The sequence below is a fragment of the Oncorhynchus mykiss genome, chromosome 17 (assembly GCF_057628025.1).
Source record: "Oncorhynchus mykiss isolate SJ-2025 chromosome 17, ASM5762802v1, whole genome shotgun sequence".
Lineage (NCBI taxonomy): Eukaryota > Metazoa > Chordata > Actinopteri > Salmoniformes > Salmonidae > Oncorhynchus > Oncorhynchus mykiss.
Genome location: NC_143038.1, coordinates 10,162,465 through 10,187,042, shown reverse-complemented (window position 1 = coordinate 10,187,042; position 24,578 = coordinate 10,162,465). Strand labels below are relative to the sequence as shown.

At 41.3% G+C, this 24,578-nt stretch overlaps 4 protein-coding genes across 5 annotated transcripts; 1 reads left to right on the top strand and 3 right to left on the bottom strand.

The window, feature by feature from the left end:
• Positions 1-317: 317 nt before the first annotated feature.
• Positions 318-12,527, bottom strand: LOC110493639 (phosphatidylinositol 5-phosphate 4-kinase type-2 beta). Of its 2 annotated transcripts, none has more exons than XM_021568025.3 (10): positions 11,854-12,527; positions 9,253-9,350; positions 6,318-6,414; positions 5,318-5,470; positions 4,868-5,014; positions 4,034-4,072; positions 3,229-3,342; positions 2,722-2,980; positions 1,548-1,651; positions 318-1,380 (listed from the first exon to the last, which is right to left on the bottom strand). In XM_021568025.3, the coding sequence occupies exons 1-10, from the start codon at positions 11,995-11,997 to the stop codon at positions 1,300-1,302; spliced, it is 1,236 nt and encodes a 411-aa protein (XP_021423700.1). In that variant the 5' UTR covers positions 11,998-12,527; the 3' UTR covers positions 318-1,299. The 2 variants fall into 2 exon arrangements, with proteins under 2 accessions (XP_021423700.1, XP_021423701.1); XM_021568026.3 differs by having other exon boundaries at positions 10,051-12,520.
• A 523-nt stretch (positions 12,528-13,050) lies between these two features.
• Positions 13,051-18,719, top strand: LOC110493637 (polycomb complex protein BMI-1). The gene is made up of 9 exons (XM_021568022.3): positions 13,051-13,191; positions 13,902-14,029; positions 14,178-14,274; positions 14,408-14,463; positions 16,203-16,341; positions 16,585-16,621; positions 16,856-16,954; positions 17,193-17,273; positions 17,444-18,719. Exons 2-9 carry the CDS (start codon positions 13,912-13,914, stop codon positions 17,816-17,818), a joined length of 1,002 nt encoding a protein of 333 aa, XP_021423697.2. The 5' UTR covers positions 13,051-13,191; positions 13,902-13,911; the 3' UTR covers positions 17,819-18,719.
• A 375-nt stretch (positions 18,720-19,094) lies between these two features.
• Positions 19,095-21,320, bottom strand: LOC110493638 (uncharacterized). Its single transcript, XM_021568023.3, has 3 exons — positions 20,818-21,320; positions 20,384-20,500; positions 19,095-20,162 (listed from the first exon to the last, which is right to left on the bottom strand). The coding sequence occupies exons 1-3, from the start codon at positions 20,905-20,907 to the stop codon at positions 19,977-19,979; spliced, it is 393 nt and encodes a 130-aa protein (XP_021423698.3). The 5' UTR covers positions 20,908-21,320; the 3' UTR covers positions 19,095-19,976.
• Positions 21,321-22,472: 1,152 nt separating this feature from the next.
• Positions 22,473-23,717, bottom strand: LOC149975720 (CDGSH iron-sulfur domain-containing protein 3, mitochondrial-like). The gene is made up of 2 exons (XM_090204759.1): positions 23,011-23,717; positions 22,473-22,632 (listed from the first exon to the last, which is right to left on the bottom strand). The coding sequence occupies exons 1-2, from the start codon at positions 23,125-23,127 to the stop codon at positions 22,480-22,482; spliced, it is 270 nt and encodes an 89-aa protein (XP_090060885.1). The 5' UTR covers positions 23,128-23,717; the 3' UTR covers positions 22,473-22,479.
• Between the last annotated feature and the right edge of the window lie 861 nt (positions 23,718-24,578).

Genomic DNA, 24,578 nt, shown 5'->3' with positions numbered 1-24,578 from the left:
CTCTGGTGTGCCTGGTATGTTATTTGTGAGCAAGTAATGAAAGATGAGGGTTTAACTTTGTTAAATGCCAGATTTATCAGATTGATAATTGTGTGGATTATCCGTGCTGTGGTGACTTAATAAAACGGAAAGACAGCCAGGAGCCTAATTCAGTAACCTTGTGAGAAGAACAGTCTCCAGGGACTAATTTGAATTAATTGAGCTGCTAAACAGCTATTGACACTTGTCTCTCGACACGGAATAAGTCATTATAATAACCTAATTTAAAACCACAAAAGAATGATCTTTGTTAGTCAAAGGTGAGAAAAGGAATTAAATTCAGGAAAACAATAACTCCCTTTTAATATGTAATGAATCCTTTTCAAGTAACTTTTCTGATCTAATGTCTGTTACAAAACAATACTGTATACAAACACAAATGCTACATTAATGTAAACGAGATATAAAAATGATTCTTATGGTAATAAAACAAGCATTTGCTTTAGTATTCCCCTTTTTTATGTGGATTTTCCTTTACCAACCAAGTTCATGGTAAAAATGTCAAAAGTTTTCAGAACAATATGGCAACGTAACATTCAGACACTTATGTTTTTTCTTTTTTAGTCATAATGCTCAGATGCTAAATTCAGTGGTTTGACGTTTCAACTAACTGGCAGAGTCATGTACATTTCAGCCATGCATTTTGATATTGCATTTATTTACGTAAAACCCTTATTAATCTCCTGCATTTCCAATTTTGATACTGTCGGCTGCGGATCTCCTGACAAGTCAAGGAGGCAGAGTTCGGTCAAAAGATTCATGCGATTTGACCGCTTCTGTGTCTGTGAGAGGTTTGTGTGTGTCTGAAAATAATAACGAAACGAACAGACGGTACTAAACAGACTCCTACTGCTGAAGCTGACACTCTTTCAAGGCATTAGTGAGACAGTTCCCGTGCTGGCGTGAGGACTAGTATAAGGTGGTGGGGAAGGCAGAAAGGGGGAGGGTCTCAAATATCCTATTGAACTCTGTTTCACAAGCCTTCCTTGTCGAGCGCTCAGATTGAGGTGGTAGGCTGGGCAGGGGGACATGGGGGTGGAGAAGAGACACGTTGCTTTTTTTTTTTAAAGAAAAAGTCCGGCGCCCCCTCTCTGTGGGTCAATGTAACAGGCTCTTCGTCTGTGCATCCTTTCAGTCTGTCATCCCCAGAGTGGGAGGGTAAGGGGTGGGGCTAAATCAGGTGGGAGGGGCAGGAGGAGGGAGAGAGGGGTGGGTGTGGCTGATGACGGGATGTGATTGGCTGGGGTAGGAGAGATGATTCTATGACAGGATGTTGGACATGAACTCAAAGAATCTTTTGGAGTACTGCTCTGGGTTTACGGTGGAGATCTCTGCCCCAGCCTGAAGGAGGGAGAACAGAGTTCAGTGTAAACACATGCACATTAGGAACATACAACTACAATTTATATGTAATAACACATCTTCTCCTAGAAACTACTATATGATCTAGCATCTTTGCAGCCTAATCACTTGGCTTCATGTTTGGTCAAAGGTAGTCCATTACTCACCCCATGTTTCACAGTTTTGGCAGCATGTGCAGCTTTTTTCTTAGCATCGTAGTGCGTGAGGATGTCGATGATAGCCATGAAGTACACTTCTTTCTTCACAGCACCTACCACAAGGAGCAAGACAGTGCATAAGAGTATAAATAGCAAGTATTACTTTTCACTGGGCAGTCCCATGTCTGTTCTAAAATTAGTTTAATGTTCAATGTTAATTAAAGATGCACTATACAGAAATTGCTCCAGCATTTCCTGGTTGCTTTACCCATCTACACACAATACCCCATAATGACAAAGTGAAAACATGTTTTTTGCTAAAATATTGAAAATGAAATATCTAATTTACATAAGTATTCACACCACTGAGTCAATACTTTGTAGAAGCACCGTTGGCAGCGATTACAGCTGTGAGTCTTTCTGGGTAAGTCTCTAAGAGCTTTTCACACCTGGATTGTGCAACATTTTCCCATTATTCTTTTTAAAAATTCTTAAAGCTCTGTCAAATTGGTTGTTAATCACTGGAAGACAACCATTTCCAGGTCCTTTTTTGCAGTATTATTTAAGTGACTTATTGCAAACAGGATCCATGTTTTGGAATATGTTTTATTCTGTACAGGCTTCCTTTTCACTCTACCAATAAGGTTAGTATTGTGGAGTAACTTCAATGTTGTTGATCCCATCCTCAGTGTTCTCCTATCACAGTTATTAAACTCTGTAACCGTTTTAAAGCCACCATTGGCCTCATGGTGAAATCCCTGAGTGGTTTCCTCTCCAGTTCGGAAGGACACCTGTATATTTGTAGTGACTGGGTGTATTGATACACCATACAAAGTGTAATTAATAACTTTACCATTCCTCAAAGGGACATTCAATGTCTGTATTTTTTGTATACCTATCAAAAGGTGCCCTTCTTTGCAAGGCATTTCAGATTTCAATTTTTTATTAATATGTAAACATTTAGAAAAACACAAGTCCACTTCGACATTATGGGGCATTTGTGTGCAGGCCAGTGACAAAATCAAAAATGTAATCAATTTTAAATTCAGGCTGTAACACAACAAAATGTGGAAAAAGTCCAGGTGTGAATACTTTCTGAAGGCACTGTAGATAGAGAGTAGCACAAATATAGTATAATTGCATAGAAAAATCACTTGACAACTCAAGAAAGACAGTCTCTTACTGTCGTTGCTCTTGATTGCGTAGACGTCCACGGAGGGGTCGAACTCGCCAGGGCCAAAGAACCCGCCAAAGTTGAGGGGGTTCCCAGGGCTGTCTGGAGGGGTGCCGAAGGAGCCGGTGAGTGCTCCTCCCATCCCATCATTCTCATACTCCTCCTCCTCTCCTCCTGCCTCCACCTCCATCTCCTCCTGCTCTGCCCGGTCCACATCATGGATCCCCACCAGGAGACTGTAGTCCATGATCTTTAGAGTGGCCAGGAACTATGTACACAAAAAGGAGAAAGATGTCAGATATTGTAACAAATGTTCTTTTGGGAAATGTGGAGGACATTAAACTCACTATTCTTTTTCTATTTGTCAACCTAAAGTCATGTCTTTGTTCACAGGTGAAACTGGTTGAAAGGACTAGAAACCAAACATAATGTGCAGAAGTCCATTTAGGGATATTTTCACAATGACTGTAATGATAATAAAAACATCAAATCGAGCAGCCATGAGATGTCTCCTACCTCTACGTCGCGCTTTAGTTTCTCCAAGAAGTACTTCTTGTTGTCATCTCCTATCTGCAGCTTCTGGCCCTCGTTCAGAAAGTCGTTGTCCTTAAAGGTGGGGAGTTCCTTGGCCTGAGTAGAGGGATAGAAATTAGAATCAAAATATTCTGGAGATTGTCATTTGTGCCAGAGGTCTTGATTTAGTTTCCACTCATTATCCTTGGATTGACTTTTGAGGAAGAACAACCATTTTAGGTCTTTCCTCTTGGTCTAATGGTTTAAGACGTTGGGTTTCTCGAGCGCGAGGTCCGCAGTACGACCAGTGACATTGGCTTCACCAGGTTCTGTCCGTCCCTCACTGGGTGTGAACCAGCAACCTTCTGTTCCCAACAACAACTCAGCACTCACAAAGCAGTATTTACGAACTCTACAAAAGACGTAACCAGGAAGGGAAATAACTACTTCTAGGTTTCAGAGCGGGTAATGTAACTCACATGGTGGATACTACTAGAGCACACACAGCTAACTATTCCACATGGACTACACTCACCCCCTTTTGACTTCCCCCTCTGCGCAGCATAGACAGCAGTCGGACATGGCCCAACTGTGGATGTGTTATTTCATTTGTGCTTCATTATCATTAGATGGAGAAAAAAACAGTATTTCTGTACTTTTCTAAAAAAGTATTTTGGCCTGTAAATGAGTTTTGTTTTTAGCTGGTTAGTTTGATGCTTTTTTTTTTAGCACGATCCAGTTATTTTTGGGGTGCTGTCATTGTACCCCAACACTCCTCTCATCATCGTATATATGTAAAAGAACACACCTTCTCTTTGTCACTGGCTTCCCTTGAGACTGTGGAACCCTGAATGAGAAAAAAAATAGATAATTCACAGAGATGTAACGGAATGCAGAGTTAGACACAGACATTCTTTGCATCTTTGTTCCCCCTCTGTTTCTCCTGGACTTGACAGTATGGTTTTAACATTGTCATATTTCAGAAAGCAGAACTGTTTCCCCCTGAGAATGCCTGGCAGCGACAGAGTTGTTTGTTGTACGGGAAACGGTGTTCTGAGAGCCAATAGGCATGCACGCCGTCACACCTCTGTTCTCAGTGTTGTTGCCCGTGCACAAAGAGACAGATTTGCTGAGCTTTTCCACAAGAGCAGCATTCTAAACCATTTCCCCTTCTAGATGCTCCAGAGTGGTGCAGCGGTCTAAGGCACTGCATCACGTCACTACAGTCTCTGGTTCGATTCCAGGCTGTATCACATCCGGACGTGATTGGGAGTCCCATAGGGGGAGCACAATCGGCCCAGCGTTGGCCAGGGTTGGCCGGGGGTAGGCCATCATTGTAAATAAGAATTTGTTTTAACCGACTTGCCTAGTTAAATAAAGGTTAAATAAAAATGTAATTAAAAAAAAAATACATCACAACCATTGGAGCAGAAAATTGTCTGGAGGCTCAAGTTCTACTGGGAACCGGAATACTCTGCAAACACCCTATGCATTGAGCTTGTTACAAATGCCCTTAGCCCAATGAGCACCAACAGTGTTACAGCTGTAAGTGTGCTCCTAGTGTCCTACTGAAGTTAGTGTACTACCAGTAAGTGTTCTCCCAGTTGGTTCCCTCCAAGCTAGTGTTCACATCGACACCTACCTTCAGGTCGTACTTGCGGTGCACGGTGAGACGGTGGCTGAATACATTACGGGTCACCACCATGTACGTCTCAACCCCGTCCACTGTTAGCCGGTACATGCCCAGGAACTGGGGGAGCAGAGTGCTGCCATGACACTCCACTATGAACTGGAGACACCCAATGGAGGAAAGGAGAGAGAGAGGGGAAAGAGGAACGGGAATGAGTAATGCAAAGGAAACAGGGAGAGAGCTCCAGTAATGAAGTCGGCATAAATTGTTAGCTATTACAAAAGGATAGTCCCACCAAATTGAACAATTAACCGATATTTCTTCAGCACCACATTGAAAGGTCCTCAATATTTTAAGCCAACATGCTCCCTTCAACATGTATTAAGAGGGTGTATGTTTGTACAGAAAATATATTTAAAAAATTCAAACGTGTTATATTTGTGTATGTGGTAACTCTCCCACCTGGTGGTACTTCTTGAGGATGTTGTGCATCTCGGCGATGTCTTCGCTGGACACCGTCTTGATGACGAAGCGGTGGTCGTAGCTGGACAGGAAGCGGTTGCCAAAGCGCCCCTGGGAGTCGCTGTTCAGCGGGGCGCTCCTCGTCAGAGAGTTCTGATGATGATCCACCACAGGAGGGAGCCCGGGGGAGAGAGACATGCAGAGCAGAAAATTGAGGCTTTGACATGAATGAAAAGCCCTCTGTAAAGAATGTTTCATAATTGTTTCACGAGTTAGTAATGGATCAATGGATTGTATTTACATAGAGCTATTCCAAGCTAAACAAAAAACACTTCACATAGCGATCCAGTCAGCAAGGCTACCAAGTTAGTTGAACTTAATGTAATAAACTATGCTTGGTATCGCTAAACACTAAAAACACCCACTGTTTACATGTGAGAACTCAGTAAAAAGGGGACAGTCTTTTAGTTCTATATCAACAAATGCTGATGAAGCCTTACTACATTGGGCCGAGGGATGAAATGCTGATAAAGCCTGACTACATTGGGCTGAGGGATGAAATACTGATAAAGCCTTACTACATTGGGCCGAGGGATGAAATGCTGATAAAGCCTGACTACATTGGGCTGAGGGATGAAATGCTGATAAAGCCTGACTACATTGGGCCGAGGGATGAAATGCTGATAAAGCCTGACTACATTGGGCCGAGGGATGAAATGCTGATAAAGCCTTACTACATTGGGCTGAGGGAAGAATTGGAATCTGCAATGAGTCAAACTGGGCAGGGAACAACAGGGAGTTCCCTCTGGTACTCTGATCTGCACTCTCCTTAATTGTCCTCTACCCTTTTGACATTACTGAGCCGTGCCAAGCAAACGTCTATCCTCATTCTGTCTTTCAGTTCACTACTGTTAACCCATCCTCAAATGGTCTTTCTCTTCAGTTAACCCATCCTACATTCTTCCCCTTAGACATCTCCACACAGGAGACCATATTTTACCTGGTAATCCTGGTCATCGATGGAGAACCTCTCCCTCAGGTTGCGGAACACCATAGGGCAGTACTCTTTGAATTTAAAACGGCTGGGCAGGTTCTCTCTGAGAGATACAAGAGTGTTGAAGAGTGTTAATATAGAAGAGTGTGTTAGACCATTAGCATTCAGAGTGTTGATGTCATCTGAGGAATCATTGGACTAGAGAACGGAAATGTGAGAAGCTCTTGACCAGCATACTAGAGGTGCTTCACTATGAGGATGATTTGCAATGCAAAGATGCTCAGTTAAGTGTTGAATTAATGTTCTGACAACAACTCCAGTGTAGTGTGGCGTAGTGGAGATCGCCAGAGGCATAATCTTGATTTTACTTACGCAGGAAAATCAAAGTAAGGAATGTGATATATCAGAAGATGTGTAATATAATTATTACCAACCTAAAATAGTCGTATACAGATCATCCGGGTTTTAAACCAATTTTCAGTAAAAATAGCTTCTAAAATATACGTAAACAGACCATTATTTTTAACAGACCAATTTGTGTTGTTTTCTTGGAGTGCTATTACATGACACAATATAAGTACTTGTTGCATTACAACTTGTCTAAGTCCTATCATCAACTGATTTCAGCCAGTTTATGGCTGTGGACTGATTGCATCGTTTGAATGAAATGTTGGCATATTGGCAGTTCGTTTGAAAAATGTATGGAATCATTCCCCTAAAACTGTCTTGGCTAGCTAAATTCTTCAAATGCATTTCTTTACACAATATCTCATCACAGCACTGGCAAATCATGGTTGACCAACTCCCTGACCCAAATGGCTGACTGTTATCCCATCATATGAAGGTTAATGTCCATTCTAGTATTCTCATTCTATAGTTAGTCCATTAGCAGAGTGTTGATGTCATCGGAGGAAACCACTGGACTAGATAATGGAAATGTGAGAAGCTCTTGACCAGCATACTAGAGGTGCTTCACTACGAGGATGATTTGCATTGCAAAGCTGCTCAGTTAAGTGTTGAATTCTTGTTTTGACTACAACTCCAGTGTAGTGGGGATCGCAAGACCCATGGTGAGTTACAGTGCCTTGCGAAAGTATTCGGCCCCTTTAAACTTTGCGACCTTTTGCCACATTTCAGGCTTCAAACATAAAGATATAAAACTGTATTGTGAAGAATCAACAACAAGTGGGACACAATCATGAAGTGGAACGACATTTATTGGATATTTCAAACTTTTTTAACAAATCAAAAACTGAAAAATTGGGCGTGCAAAATTATTCAGCCCCCTTGAGTTAATACTTTGTAGTGCCACCTTTTGCTGCGATTACAGCTGTAAGTCGCTTGGGGTATGTCTCTATCAGTTTTGCACATCGGGAGACTGAAATTTTTTCCCATTCCTCCTTGCAAAACAGCTCGAGCTCAGTGAGGTTGGATGGAGAGCATTTGTGAACAGCAGTTTTCAGTTCTTTCCACAGATTCTCGATTGGATTCAGGTCTGGACTTTGACTTGGCCATTCTAACACCTGGATATGTTTCTTTTTGAACCATTCCATTGTAGATTTTGCTTTATGTTTTGGATCATTGTCTTGTTGGAAGACAAATCTCCGTCCCAGTCTCAGGTCTTTTGCAGACTCCATCAGGTTTTCTTCCAGAATGATCCTGTATTTGGCTACATCCATCTTCCCATCAATCTTAACCATCTTCCCTGTCCCTGCTGAAGAAAAGCAGGCCCAAACCATGATGCTGCCACCACCATGTTTGACAGTGGGGATGGTGTGTTCAGCTGTGTTGCTTTTACGCCAAACATAACGTTTTGCATTGTTGCCAAAAAGTTCAATTGGTTTCATCTGACCAGAGCACCTTCTTCCACATGTTTGGTGTGTCTCCCAGGTGGCTTGTGGCAAACTTTAAACAAAACTTTTTATGGATATCTTTAAGAAATGGCTTTCTTGCCACTCTTCCATAAAGGCCAGATTTGTGCAATATACGACTGATTGTTGTCCTATGGACAGAGTCTCCCACCTCAGCTGTAGATCTCTGCAGTTCATCCAGAGTGATCATGGGCCTCTTGGCTGCATCTCTGATCAGTCTTCTCCTTGTATGAGCTGAAAGTTTAGAGGGACGGCCAGGTCTTGGTAGATTTGCAGTGGTCTGATACTCCTTCCATTTCAATATTATCGCTTGCACAGTGCTCCTTGGGATGTTTAAAGCTTGGGAAATCTTTTTGTATCCAAATCCGGCTTTAAACTTCTTCACAACAGTATCTCGGACCTGCCTGGTGTGTTCCTTGTTCTTCATGATGCTCTCTGCGCTTTTAACGGACCTCTGAGACTATCACAGTGCAGGTGCATTTATACGGAGACTTGATTACACACAGGTGGATTGTATTTATCATCATTAGTCATTTAGGTCAACATTGGATCATTCAGAGATCCTCACTGAACTTCTGGAGAGAGTTTGCTGCACTGAAAGTAAAGGGGCTGAATCATTTTGCACGCCCAATTTTTCAGTTTTTGATTTGTTAAAAAAGTTTGAAATATCCAATAAATGTCGTTCCACTTCATGATTGTGTCCCACTTGTTGTTGATTCTTCACAAAAAAATACAGTTTTATATCTTTATGTTTGACGCCTGAAATGTGGCAAAAGGTCGCAAAGTTCAAGGGGGCCGAATACTTTCGCAAGGCACTGTATATTACAGGTGATAGAGGAGCTTGATCTTGCTAGTGATTTAACCACGTCATAGACCATTGGGCCAACCAAGCCAAGACCTTTTCTCTCCTAATCAGTAGCATAACATAGTGTTAACAGACTTCGGGTCTGTACTGTATATTTCTAAACAATGCAGCTAAATTGGCCTCTTGTTTGAGTTTATATGGGCAGTAATATGGTGTGCAGTAATATGGTATGGCAGGTTGCAAAGTTAGAACTCAGAATACCCACTTGTTAAATAGGTGGTTGTCCACTTTGATCTTACTGTAGGCTTTAAAATCATCAGGCATCAGCATTACTGGTACAGGAACATTACTTAACTCGTTGATCTGAAACAGAGGGGCGATAGAAAGAGCAGGAGATCAGAAGATCAGAATAGAATGGTAGAGCAGGGAAGAGGAGGTCAACACACTAATCCCCACACCAGACCAAACTGCAGTGAACCAGTGTCTATTTACTAACAATCATTCACTTTGGACCAAAGTGAACTGACAGCAGTGCTCTCTGGCTGAGTCCCCTTGTCACACTGTTGATCTTATCTACCGAGACAGATTCACTGTAAGGAACAGACTGATTCCCCGAGCGAGCCTTCTCCATAGATCTATAAACTCCAGACAGTAAGAGGAGTGGCAGGGAGGGAACGCGAATAAACACTTCAAAAGAAAAAAGGAGACAAGAACACATCCAGGAGACGCAGACATGGCTAAAATAGGGGAGACATTTGAAAAGTTATCTTGAGGTGGAAAAATAATAGCATATGGAGCACGAACACATCAAATTGTGTGGAATATGCAGGACATAGCCTAGTCGCCTCTCATAGAGCTGCTGCTTCAAGGGATAGACTCTCATTCAACTGTCTGACATGCTATGAGGAATCACTGTCTAACATGCCCACAGGTTAGGCTCTGGTAGATAGTGTGTCCTTCAAAGGTATCATATTTATTTGTCATTAGAGGCATAGCTTAATGCCTTCAGCAGGCAGACAATCGATATCCTGACTATATGTTGGATTATGTCTAATCAACCTACACAGAAAGTTTGATGAAGGTGGTCCGTTGTCACTCAGTTGGTAGAGCACGACGCTTGTAAAGGCAGGGTAGTGGGTTCGATTCCTGGGACCATCCATCCGTAAAATGTATGTACGCATAACTGTAAGTCGCCGAAGATATAAGTGTCTGCTAAATGGCAGATTTTATTTTAAGTATGACGAAGGCTCATATCAGATTTGAAGATGTAGGCTGTTCCCGGTGTTGGAAAGCCTGTAAGGCTGGCATTATCTACCATCAAGACTGAATCCGTTTTTGAAGGGAGTTTCAATTAAATCTGTATTTGGCTATATGCTCCGACTGACAAAGGTCTTCTCTGAGCAAAAGCTTAGCTTGGAACTGAATTCATCCAGATTTGTGACAAGCAGAACAATGTTACGACTGACTACCAATGTGAAATATATAGTGGTTATGACTAAGGTTATGAGAGCCTTAAAGAGAAGGCTCTTTGACGTCTTTCTTGCAATCGCCTAAATTAGCCTGCCGCCTACACCTTGAATCTACACCCAGCATCCACCACACACTGAACTTGGTCCATGATGATTATTGCAGAATGCGTCACAGGATGATTATTACAGCTTCACTAAATATGCAAATTGGTTAATTAAATTGTCTTCTTCATACAATAACTGTCCGTTTGACTATAGTCTATATTTATCCTTATCTTTCTTATATAAGGTATTGAAATATACAGAAAATAGCCTCACTAAAAACACAGCAAATAGAGGGGGAAATCAAGAATAATTACAGACAATAGTACATGCAAGATGTAATGTACATGTTAGTGTAGGCAACATATTGAAATGCATGCAAACATTGGAAGTGAAATTATGCATCAGCACTGTTATTCAAGTGGTGAATGAAGCGAATCAAAAACTGCAAGCCTGGGGCATCATATTCATGCCAGAGATATTGATCTGGAGGTGTCAGTCAAGCAGGGAAGGGGGTGTGTTCGCCTACTACTGCTGGCCATAAAAATGGAGCCTTGAAGCTCTCTGCAATCCATTTGGTGATCGCAGCATTCATTTGAGTGAGAAACTTGATGCGTTTGGTGAAAAACAGTATCAATAAAGTGTCTTTTAGGATGTGTTGAAGACACCGTCCATCCTTCTCCCACTCAAATTAGACTGTGAACCTATTATTTTTATGGTTGAGTGTTCGAATGTGTACTTCACACTAAACCAGGAATATAGGCTAGAATATGCTAAATGTTAGATTTGCCGCTTTCTCATTCATTGACGCCTGTAAAACAATAGGCAGGCAGGCTGCGGTTGAGGCTCAATGCAACCTGCTGCTCTCCAACAGTCACACCCCTCTCTGGCCTGCGCTAGACATAATGAATGCTTAGGTTGGAGCAGTGCTCACGACCTCCTCTCCTAACCAACTAACTACCTCACTTCAGACCACCACACATCCCACAGAACGTTATGCAGCTTGTGCCAAATAATGCCTGCAAATTGCGCGGGTAATGTGAAATGTTTATGTTCAACGTCGCAGCTATTTGCTGCACATTTTTAAAGCGCACGCGACTGGCACACCAAATAGCTAGATTGTTGCTACATTTATATTCCTGACCAGAGAGGATGGTGAATGAAGGGTTAACAGCTTTCACCTGAGCATCAGACTAAGTACCTGGCTAACACCCATACACTACAGACGATGGATGAGTTCTAAAATAGGCTTTTGTCAATCAAGCAGCTGGCTAACTATCGCGTTACCGTTAGCTAGTCAAAACACCACATAGACAAACAAGCTAGCTTGGGAACATGAACAAAAATACATTTACCGTATGGTTGACACCCCACATTAAAACGCTGAGAATAGGCTCACTTGCACGGAATAATTTCACTTTCTGTCCTATAAAATGTTTCTTTTTCGTCTTCGTTTTGCTAGCGCTCACCGGCGCAACGCTGGTACAGTTGGATGACATGTCTCCTGTTGGGAATAATTTAGGCAACGCAAGACAGCACTGTAATCAAACAGGCTAGCTGGGTCTTATCACTCCAGACAACGAAATTTGCAGTAAGAGCGTGATCTCTATACATGCATTGTCGTATCCGCTATCCGATTTGCAGGGTCTTTGAATCAAATTAGATTCTGTAGTAAATTAACGGGATTGCATGTTGCGCGGTCACCACCCTTCCTCCAGAGCAGGCCGCACGGTTTCAGTCCGGAGCGGCACACAGACCAGTTTCTGGCATAGATTGTTAGCCGGCCATCTAGCTACAGGCAAGGTTGCCTTTAGCTAAGCCGCAGTCTTCTTTGATAAGTAATACACTATTGGTGGACGACTCCTCTCCTTTCTGGTGTCGTTTGCTACCCACAACGATTTGAGGTGATTTTATTTAGAGGTTAGTAATCCCATTATGATGCGCCTGAGATTGTTGTCACCAGTTTTGGGGTCTCCTCAAGATGGCGTCTAGACTGAACGTCGCAAAGCGAAGTGCGCCCCCAAGAGGCAGAGAGTAGTAGCGCGCGTACTGTAGTGGTACCTTGAAAGTGCAGCGACATTTTGGTCAGTAAATCTCTGTATTTGTAAATGCTGCTGATGGCAAAATGAATACTATAAATCAGATATCAGGATTTATCAGAGTAAATGTCTCATTCTAATTGAATGGTGATGAAGCAGAAAAGGCATACATTTCATGTGTAGGCCTATGGCTATGAAGCTTGCACTTTTTACAGTCAAATTGACCCGCAACATTCTACAATAAATCCAATAATATAGTAATCAATGGTCTGTAGTAAAAACTTCAGGATTCTCTCTAGAGGAGCATTGTCTAGGGGGGCGTGGTTTTCCGTCTAGGGATGGTTGTCAAAAAGAAGATGCATGCAATGACTCCTTCATGAACAAATGTGGTTAATGTATAGGGGGGGGGGGGGATGTTTTAGCGACTTATCAGCGACAGTTGTATTTTTATTTTTTTAATGTAGCAAATGCATTGTATATGGCAGGCGGCAGGGACTGGAAATAATATCACGTGACCACAATGGGCGGTCCTCTGACTATGTGGGGGAAAAAAAGCCATTTTCTGGCGCTGCTGCAAAATCTAACGTTAACAGACTCAAAATAATTTACCTGTATCCACGTCGGGCGGTACTGGTGTTTTTCATGTCAAATCAGGTAGGAAGCAAAGAAAGGCATCAATTGTTTTTATTCGCATAATGCGATGCACAGGTACATCAACTCACAAACTGAGGTACTCGGTGTTATGTTTGGATTCTCTCTTGTTCGTTTCTCATATCCAGTCCTGTCACTGAATTTAAGATGGCTGCTTTGTTTCCCACTATCCAGCTAAGCTTATTTTTCGTCTATATTTACATAGTTCTTTTTAGATTTTTCTATAATGCATAAGAACCCACTGGTACAGGAGGGGCTCATTGTGGGTCTTCTCGGGGTTTGGGGTACGTGCCTCACCGTGCACAGGAGGCCCCACTGGGGTAGTCGGGTCTAGACTACAGCAGTTCCAAACGTATTTTGTTAGATTGGTGGATGGGTAATATCTAAAAAAAACAACCAGGCTGGAAATAATTAGAAAATAAATGGTCATACACTAGTAGCCATTCTATGTAGTAGCTATGACACTGGTCCATTACAAGAAGCATAACTGCTTCTAACAAAAAAAAGTGATCCATATTATTATAGACAATATCCGTGGACCAACCACATCAATATGTCAGTACACATTTTGTATGTGTAGGCTTTGTGTTTGAAAACATTTCAACAACAGCAGAAAAAGGTCACTAAATGTGTCATGTACTTTAGTGGTTCAAATCTTGCTACCCAATAAATAATCAAAGTCATTCTTTGGCTGATGGTTGTTCTTTTTGCAGATCCTTCCAGATGGATAAAATGCAACCCAGTCGGCTAAAAATCACAGAGCTGAATCCTAATCTGATATGCCCACTGTGTGTGGGCTACTTCATCGATGCCACAACCATCGTGGAGTGCTTGCACTCATGTAAGATTCCTAAGGCCACTGCATTATTCTAAATGCATATGGGCTAGACTATATGGCCTATAAACTGATGTAGATTTACAATGCATTTTCTTTTCATAAAAAGTCCTACAGTAAGTCACCTGCTTTCAGTCTGTCTGTCTTATTTCAGTCTGCAAGACGTGCATTGTTGCCTTCCTGGAAACCAACAAGTTCTGCCCCAGATGTGATGTGCAAGTGCACAAGACGTGTCCACAACTCAGCATCAGGTTAGTTACATTGCATGTGTGTGCGCGCGCACACGTCTCTCTCGGAGTACCTATGTTATTATCTGTCTATAAGTGCAACCAACATGGTCTTATCTTTAGTAAGTGGCTTTATCATTTGCATATCCTTTCTCAGGTCAGACAAGACTCTACAGGACATTGTATACAAGCTGGTGCCTGGATTATTCAAAGGTAAGACCATATATCTTGAGTAAGGGGTTTTCTATACAAATACTGAACAAAAAATATAAACGCAAACTATTTCAAAGATTTTACTGAGTTACAGTTCATAGAAGGAAATTAGTCAATTTAAATAAATTCATTAGGTCCTAATCTATGAAATTCACATGCCTGGGCAGGGGCACAGCGATGGGTGGGCCTGGGAGGGCACAGGCCCACCCACTGGGGAGCCAGGCCGAGCCAATCCGAATGAGTTTTTCCCCAAAAAAGGGCTTTTATTAAAGCCAGAAATACTCCTCAGCACCCCCCAGGTTGAAGAAGTCGGATATGCAGGTCTTGGGGCTGGCGTGGTTACTCATGATCTGCGGTTGTAAGGCCGGTTGGATGTCCTTTTTTAGGGGGTAGATCAGCTTTAATATTGAAGATTGATAGAAGCCACAATCTATGTAATTGTCTGCATCATTTCCAAAAACCTATTTTAATTTTTATATATATATATATATATATATATATATATATATATATATATATATATATATATATACACACACACACACAAACACAGCTGTCATCAAGGCAAAAAAGGTGGCTACTTTGAGGAATCTCAAATATAAAATAGATTTTGATTTGTTTAACACTTTTGGTTACTACATGATTCCATATGTGTTATTTCATAGTTCACTATTATTCTATGTTGTAATGAGTAGGTGTGTGTATATATGTGTGTGTATATATATATATATATATATATATATATATAGTGAATATATAATTGTGTATAATAATTTTAATTTAACTTTCGCTGTCATTTGTGTATCTGTTTTTAAGCCATGTGCAATGGAATCAGTACATCCCTAATCTCTTCACAACTATTTTGCAATCTGTATGGCACAGTTGTCAATTTTCTGGTCCTTAAATGAAACAGGGATACTTTATCACAATTTCCTTTAACCAATTATGGTCTTTAATGCAGGGCCGACACAGGTTTTTCCCCCTTCCTCTTGCCTCTTCCATTTGTTGTGGTAATGCTGCAATTAGTTGGTTGTAATTTTGGATAGAGCAGATATTTTTTAGCTGCTAGTGTGACTCCACCAGTCCTATTTATGATATAATTTACAAAGATTATACTGTTTTCAACTCCATTTTTATTTTATCGGTTAGTATATTTGTTGTAATATTTGTTCAGTCTTTTCTGGTGGATTAAACTTAAATTACAACCAACTTTAAGATTTGTTTTAAAAATGGCAATATTTCTTAGATTATTTCATTTTCAAATAACCGAAAGTGAGAGGTTGTAATCTGTTGGATGTACTTCCATCAAAACTTGAGACATTTGTAGCATTGTGTTGTGGCCTTTAATTGTCCCCAGCACAAGGTGCACCTGTGTAATGATCATGGTGTTTAATCTGCTTCTTGATATGCCACACCTGTCTGGTATCTTTGCAAATGAGAAATACTCACTAACAGGGATGTAAACAAATGAGGGTGCACAATTTGAGAGAAACACGTTGTTTTTGTGTATGGGACATTTTTTATATTTTATTTCAGCTCATGAAAAATGGGACCAACACTTTACATGTTGCATTTATATTTGTGTTCAGTGTACATTGCAGTATTTTACAAGGAGCATATTTAGTGCTAATTACAGTACAATAAGCCTGTTTGAGCCCGTGAACAGTTGCCCCCTTTTCATAATTAAAAGCGGACATATGCCAACATCTTTTTCACTCTTGACTTTTTGTTTACATCAGATGAGATGAAACGAAGGCGGGACTTCTACACAAACCAGGAAAACCAACACCTGGAGCCAGGAGAAGTGGTGGAGGAGCCAACTATTATTGCAGAAGATGAAATCATCAGTCTCTCCATTCAGTTCCATGAGAAGAACAAGTAAGTTCTAGAATGTGTGATCTCTTAGTCTTTTTCATGCAACCAATTAGATAGGATGTTTCCTGTAGAACAGACCAAATGTGTCATAATAGGGCTGTTTCCTGTAGAACAGACCAAATGTGTTATAATAGGGCTGTATCTCTACGTGCTAATAAGTTTGTTAACAGAAAGCTGGGTAAAAAAAGCACATCAAAACAAAGCTATGCTCATCTTAACCCATGCTGTTTTTCCATTTTCTTGTAGAAGTGACACAGAACCTATGAATACAGAAGGAGACAATGTGAGTGATTCAACCATAAAATGCTAACCCAATAAATGCCAATGCTGATGTAAATTTGTCACCCACACTATCTAAATGATAATACATTTCATTTAAAAAACGACTGTCATGCATGCATACATTGCAAGCGCCATGCTCTACCAACTGAGCCATACAGGACCACATTTTTCTAACCTTTCATATTATGTCCTGCCCTTACCCTCTAGTTATAAAATCTGTTCTCTTCATTTTCAGACCAACAGCAAACGCTTCCTGCAATGCCCGGCAGCCATGACCGTCCTGCACTTAGCCAAGTTCCTGCGTAGCAAGATGGACATTCCAAACACCTTACGGGTAATTCCTACAGGTTGCACAGAACCACCTCACAACTCCATAGAAAGCCATAGTATACACCAACAACGGCTTTGTCGCAATACTGTATTTTAGTGACAAGCTGCATTCCTATACAGTAGATCATGCGTTCTTTCACTTAGGTGGACTAGCCACATACTTCATACTTATTCCCATACTTCACACCCTTCTCTTCGACTTGTGTGCTATTAATGTGTAATAGTGCTCTCTACCTTGACAGATTGAAGTGCTGTACGCTGATGAGCCCTTAAAGGACTACTACACGCTGATGGATATTGCCTACATGTATTCTTGGCGACGTGTAAGTGCCAACTGACACACTGGCTATAACAACAACACTGACCAAGCTTCAGTTGTCACTTCCAACCCTAATCCCAACTTCACTAAACATCTACGTTGCTAGGTCCTAGGATCTGAGTGATTTTTCACGTGTCTGGAGAGTTCTCATCTTCTCTCTGTGACTCTTTGCAGAATGGCCCCCTCCCCCTGCAGTACTGGGTCAAGCCCACCCGGAAGCGTCGACGGCTGTCCCAAGGTGCCGCCCAGGCCCACTCCGACGGTGTCAACACAAGCCCCACCTCTGAGAGTGACTCCCACAGTGACAAAGCCCAGAGCCCGGCTGGTCAGGCCCCCAGAGCCTCCACCCTGCCCAGCCCTGCCCTCCGAGGCCAACCCTCTACCCTTCAGAGCCCCAGCGGTACCACAGGACCCAACGGTACTCAACGGCTCCCTCTAGCCTCCAAGTCAGGGAGCAACACCCGCAAGGTGAATGTCAACGGCAAAAGCAATGGAGCGGCGACTGAGACTAGGGGAGGGGACAAAGGGGCTGTACCGCCACCAACCTAAATCTAATACATCCCAGAAACATGGAGAGTGGAACGGAATTGCCCCAAAATGTCGGAGTAGCCCCTCAATGGACCAATGGACAGACAAGGAGAAAATCTGCCAAGAGAGTACTAAGAGAGAGGGCGATTGTGATCAGCAAAAAGACTGTCAAGTGCAGCCAAATAGACATTTAATTTCAATGTGTGTGTGTGACTGTGTGTTAGAGTAAAACATACATACAAAATGTACAATATGTATCCAATGTGAGCATTCGTGCATACCTGGCCATGTATATAGAGTATCTTTTATACAGGATATTGTAATTGTTTTGTAACTGTACAATATGCAGTCGGTTCCCCCAATTCTTCAGAATTAATTTGGCTTTAAAATATCAATTTTGACAAAATGCTGAATGGCATTGCAAAGCCAATGTCCATAAATATTAACTAGAAATAAAAAAGCAAGATGTCTTCTTGCCGTCAGTCATACTGTATATAATAACTCTGGTGTATGTAGATAGATGCAGTACTTTCTACTGGTAATGGCCCCAATCACCAAGGACAATGGATATGTACGAAACGTTTGATGCACTTTCTTTGAAATGCAGATCACAGTATACTGAGTACTGAACTTCTCTGTGCTTTGACATTAGAAAAGCCATTATTTATCAAGCCCCAAGCAGCACTACAATTGTCTGAAAAAACGTAGCTTACCGTACATGTTTTTCAACATTACATACTGGTACCCGTTCTACTTACAGAGAAATTAGCTCAAAGGGAATTGTATATCTGACCATGTACACCATGTTGTATTTTCATACACTTTTGACATTCCCTCAATGTATATTTTGACCATCCAATGATATTATTCTAAAATATCAGCCATATGTGCATGTTTAGGTCATTAAAAAGTTCTTACTTGGTTTTGAGTTCAGTGTCCCATTCTGATTAGTTTGAGTTATGTTCTCGAGTAGTTCAAATATCAGAACTTGCCAGTGCTCTTGTGATTAGTCTCCATTTGGACCTTTAATACAGAGAAATCTGAAATGGCTATCAACAACAATTCATGAGTAGCAGAGCTTTAAATCATGTATTATCATAATGCCGCAATTTAGAAATGTTTAACTTAACTTGATTTTAAGTTGGGATCCATGGCAACTATGTGCTCTCCAAAGCATCTGTGGATTTTCACGACTTCAATGCAGAAGATGGTTGAAACGTTGCATTTCTTCATAAGTGACATACAAAACAGGTTATAGCATGGCAAAATGTGACCGTAATTAAGAGAAAGTAAAAAATGTATTTGATCATTTTAATTTCAACAGACAGCATACACCATGGAGGGAATAATACATATTAAACAATTCATCTTATGATTTAGTGTTCTATTACAATACTTGATTTTGAGAAACAGTCCATCACCATACTTGTGCGTGTCATTAAAATGTTAAATATCTGTTTCATAACAAATTTCAAACATTTACAGAAGCACCAGTGCATACCACACACAGGGCAATTCCACGGTAACAGAATGATTTCACTTTAAAACGTATGGCAAACACAAACCAATGATTGCAAAGAATGAGAAACTGATTCTGTTACCTAACTTTGCATCTGCACTCTTCCAAGTAAATGTTTTTTAGTGGAAATTGTTAAAACTAGTCATTGTGCATAAAGTTGAATGGTTTGATTAACTTTAATCATTGGTTTTTACATTTTAAAGTGAAATCTCAGCATCATTCTGTTATCGTGGAATTGCCCCATAATAAGTATCACTTTGCAGATTGCCTATCATAGGATGAATCCTTAATTGAGTTGTTCACAGGGCTCTTATGTCATGCAAATCTTGTATGGACGACAATGGGAGATTTGTTCAAAGCTAGTGCCCAGAGTTTCCCATTATACTCTAATGGGGTTTCTAACACTGCGTTTAGACAGGTAGCCCAATTCTGATATTTTTTCCACTAATCAGTCTTTTGACCAATCACAGATCTTTTCACATCAGATCTAAGCATGTCACAGTATGTCAGATATGTACATAAGTCATCTATTTGCCATCGATCACCCAAGTACAGAGCTACTTTCTGAACCAGTGATTCTGGTCCTACATCTCCAGGACCAGAACTCAGAGGACCCACACCTCAGTGAATTGGACAAAAACATATTCAGCGCCTAGCCATTCAGGAGTCGGTGTTCTCTGGGAGCAGGGCAGACTGGATGAATTCCTGCTTGTGAGTGCCATCGCAGTATGGTGGGTTAGCGGTGTACTTGCAGCCACACAGCCAAGCTTTGGAGTCCTTCTCAGGGATGAAGCGCAGAGGCATCAGGCCCTGGGCTTTAGTCTTGTGGGTTCCATCACAGAAAGGCTAAGACAGAAAGATGGGAGAAACACGACAGTGATTGAGGACCTCAAATTCTAAATTAGTTACTGCTGCTAGATTCTGTGTCACTGAATAATCTGCTGCGTTGGTATGCTAAAGCAAATCTGATCCAATTCCACATGACAGAGTTCAATTAACCTGTTTCATTGAAAGTAGAGTGATGGGTGCATGGTGACCAATGTAAAGCATGATTGTAGTGCCCTCACCTGTTTCTTGCTGTGTCCACAAGTGCACCATGAGTAACGCTTTCCCCCTACAAGTTCCACCTTGAAAGGCTTTTTGGAAGCGATGACAGGCTCACTGGATAGACTGGAGAGCTGGACCTGTAACGATAAGTTTCAGATTTAGGGTAGCAAAACTGATTTCCAATATGCAAATTCTGTGAATGCATCCTACAAATGCCTGTGTGTGGTCAGCAAACAAGAACATGGAAAATTATATTACGGCAGATAACAATAAATCACTTCCTCCCAATGCTATAGAGTAGGAGTAAATCCTCACCTCACAACATTGTAACCCACCATTTGAATGCAGGCTGCCGTTGCAACCAAAGACAACTTGTTTACATGCACAAGAGAGATTGTGTTTTGTTGTTGTTAACCATGTGAAACTTCTTCCTTGAGACTAATCGTTTGCTTACCTTTGGGGCAGTAATAATCGGCCATGTCCAAGGTTGTATCAAGGTTGCAGAAACTAATTTGCGTACTCTGTCTGACATGATCGTGTTCATATTTGGTTGTGGGTGCGTGCTATTAAGTAGACTGCGGCTGCTACTCTGTGGTCTGTATATTGTTATTTATAAATAAAGCCTTCAAATTAAACGTATTCATATTAGTGACAGACAATTAGCAACAAAATGAAAATGGCATCAACAACCAACGTTAGCTTCACTTGAGATAAGGACGAGCGGAGACTTTGTGTAGCTAAAGGCTGGTCATGTAGAGGTGGCTTCCGGGAATTAGTCACGTGAGCCGCTGCATGCGCTTCTCTCCAACCAAGATGCGCAGCATTGAGGGGATTCGATTATCTGGCCCAGGTTACCCCGTTGGAAAGAGTTTCACCGGGTGAAAAGTGAATTAGTTTAACCCTTTAACCTAACTCATAACCTTGACCCTAACTCCAAGCCTAGCTAGGTTACCACCTAGCTAACATTAGCTACAACAAATTGGAATTCGTAACATATCAAACGTTTAGCAAATTTGTAACATATATGAATTGTAATCAGTAAAGTATCATACACAATGGATTATGGATATCTGAAAATTAATACATACTATACGAAATGTCATGTATACTAATTGAGTATCCCGGATTACGTTTACTATGTTACATATACCCCGGAGTCCAGGTTGCAAGCCCAGGAAGCAGCCCACTTCCATAAAGTAGGTAGCCTGGCGGTTAGAGAGGTGAGCCAGTAAACTGGAAAATATTGTTCATACAAATGTTCCTTACAAAATACTTAAAACTGAAGCAATTTCGATTTCCAGTTATTTATAACAGAAATGTCCAGAAGGTTGCGAGTTTGAATCTCAGGTCCGACTGAAAAAATCTGTCGGGAAGTGAGCTGGCAACAATTGGTTGCTGGCATTACATTCCTAAATGCCATTTGCCTGCTGTTGTGCCCCTGAGAAAGGCACTTGACCCTCAGAACAACAGCTCCCCGAGTGTTCAGTGTGGCAGCCACCCTGCACCTCTCCAAAACCTGTGTTTTTTTTCGGAGGGGTTGGGTTAAAAGCAGAAGTCACATTTTGGTTCTATTATTATTTTTTTGTTACACATTAACTTAGTTTAATAACGATCATCATATATCAGCTATATGAACTTACCCGACGCCAGCATGTTAGACAAATATGAATACAACATATTTTTTTGATTTGTTGCAGTAGGCCTATTTCACTATCCTTGCATCATGTCTTGCCTCCAGTTTAAGCTCAGGCTCCTTGATGATATCCTTTGAACATGAACATGAGCTTTGTTCTATGTAGGCCAAAAGTCACTGTTTTCTTTTAATGTCTACATTGCCTGACTGTTTCTCAAAATAATGCATGGTTTAAGGGAAAAAAATAAGAATGACACAATGTGTATTGAAATAGTAGGCTGTTATTTATTACCCTATGGACAGTGACAAAACATAAATGCCTTTATCCATTTATCATACATTTTTTTTGTCAACAAGTGATTTATTATGAACAATCAATATAGGCAGTACAGTATAAGGAAGTTAGCAGCTTCATGATATGTTTTATTTATTTTTTAAGTTATTCATTTGAACCACTTTTTTTTCCACTGAGCTGAATAGATGCTAGAAGAGGACCTTGAAATGTGTGCCATCACAGTAAGGTACATTTTTGGTTTGCTTACAGGCACACAGCATAAGGGTGCTGTCCTTCTCGGGAGTGAAGTGTGGTGGAGAGATACTGGGTGCTTGAGTCCTGTGAGCACCATCACAGAAGGGCTGACAGAGAAAGGGCGACAGAGAGAAAGAGAGAGAGAGGTAGCGAGACTGTCAGAACTATTGTTTCACTGATTTAATTTGTAAATTATAGCACAGATTACAATCTGAAACATTATTCTCATGTAGAAGACCTACAAATAGCATATAGGCATAAATCACCTCTGATGGAATTGGAAAGGGTTAATATTGCATACATTTTGGCTCATCAGTTCTAACCCTTCTTTAGTTTTTTAGTTTTTTACATTCAATGCTTTGAACTAGAACTCTGCTACACGGCCTGTTTTTTCATCAATAACTAGGGTACAGGCTAGAGTTCTGCACAGGCAGGAATTTTAAGCCAGAGTACTCTACTTTGAACATTCAATGCCTAACACTCACCTGTTTCTTGCTGTGTCCACATGCACACCAGACATAGCATTTGCCTCCAGTCACTTTCCCCCTGAAAGGCATCTTGGCAGTAACAACTGGCTTATTGATCTGAGCGGAACACTGCATCTGAGGAAGTAGCAGTTTAGTCACACAATAATCGAGTATTGCTTAGTATGACAGAAGTGTTGATCCTGGCACTGGTGGTTCCCAAACTGTAGCAGCCCCCCCATATATATATATTTTTAAATGTACTCTTGAAAGTTGTAATAGTAGAATGCGCAAGGTGGCATTTAGAAATTGGATTCTTATTTATTCTTCTTGTCATGTCAGTCATTGCATAGAGAGTTATTTATAACAGAAATGTCCAGATCAACTAGCCCATGTCAGCTAATGTTTTTTTTTTGTTGTTTTTTTTCTCCCCAATTTCGTGGTATCCAATTGTTGTAGTAGCTTGTCTCATTGCTACAACTTCCGTACGGTCTCGGGAGAGACGAAGGCTGAGAGATGCGTCCTCCGATACACAACCCGTACTGCTTCTTAACACCGCGCGCATCCAACCCGGAAGCCAGCCGCACCAATGTGTGGCTAGCGCGCACTGCGCCCGGCCCGCCACATGAGTCGCTGGTGCGCGATGAGACAAGGAGATCGGGAGATCCCTACCGACCAATCCCTCCCTAACCCGGACGACGCTAGGCCAATTGTGCGTCACCCCACGGACCTCCCGGTCGCGGCCGGTTATGACAGAGCCGGGGCGCGAACCCAGGGACTCTGATGCTGGCGCTGCAGTACAGCCACCCGGGAGGCCCAGCTAATGTTTTTAAGCTAGGTTTTTTAGTCCAAAGATTTTGTAGTAATGATCAAGTCACTCAATATTAGATGAATACACATTAGAAATAGCAAAATGTATAGAATTACAAGAACATTTGCTTTAAAATGGCAAAATAATTATCTGCACCCCATGACAAAATGTGTAGAATTGCAGAAAAAAAAGTTCTCTCCTTGAAAAAGAGGAGTTTGAACACAGTTTGTGTCATGAACAGTGCTTGTGATAGAAATAGGTGGGGGGTCGCGGCATGTTCGCCAATGCTGGAAGGGGGGCTTGATTTAAAAAGTTTGGGAACTCCTGCCATGGTGGACAATCTTTTTTGTTCCAACCCAGCCCCACGAAAACGTACTAAAATAATGTAACTTGGAATTTAATAGCCTCTTCAGTGGACCTGAAAAATAACTGTGGAACTTTGCTTTAGCTATTTCATTAAAGATTGAGATGTAATGGCACAATGCTGCTTCACTAATTTAACATTTAAAATGTATTTATATAGCCCTTCTTACATCAGCTGATATATCAAAGTGCTGTACAGAAACCCAGCCTAAAACCCCAAACAGCAAGCAATGCAGGTGTAGAAGCACAGTGGCTAGGAAAAACTCCCTAGAAAGGCCAACACTTAGGAAGAAACCTAGAGAGGAAACAGGTTATGGCCAGTCCTCTTCTGGCTGTGCCGGTGGAGATTATAACAGAACATGGCCAAGATGTTCAAATGTTCATAAATGACCAGCATGGTCAAATAATAATAATC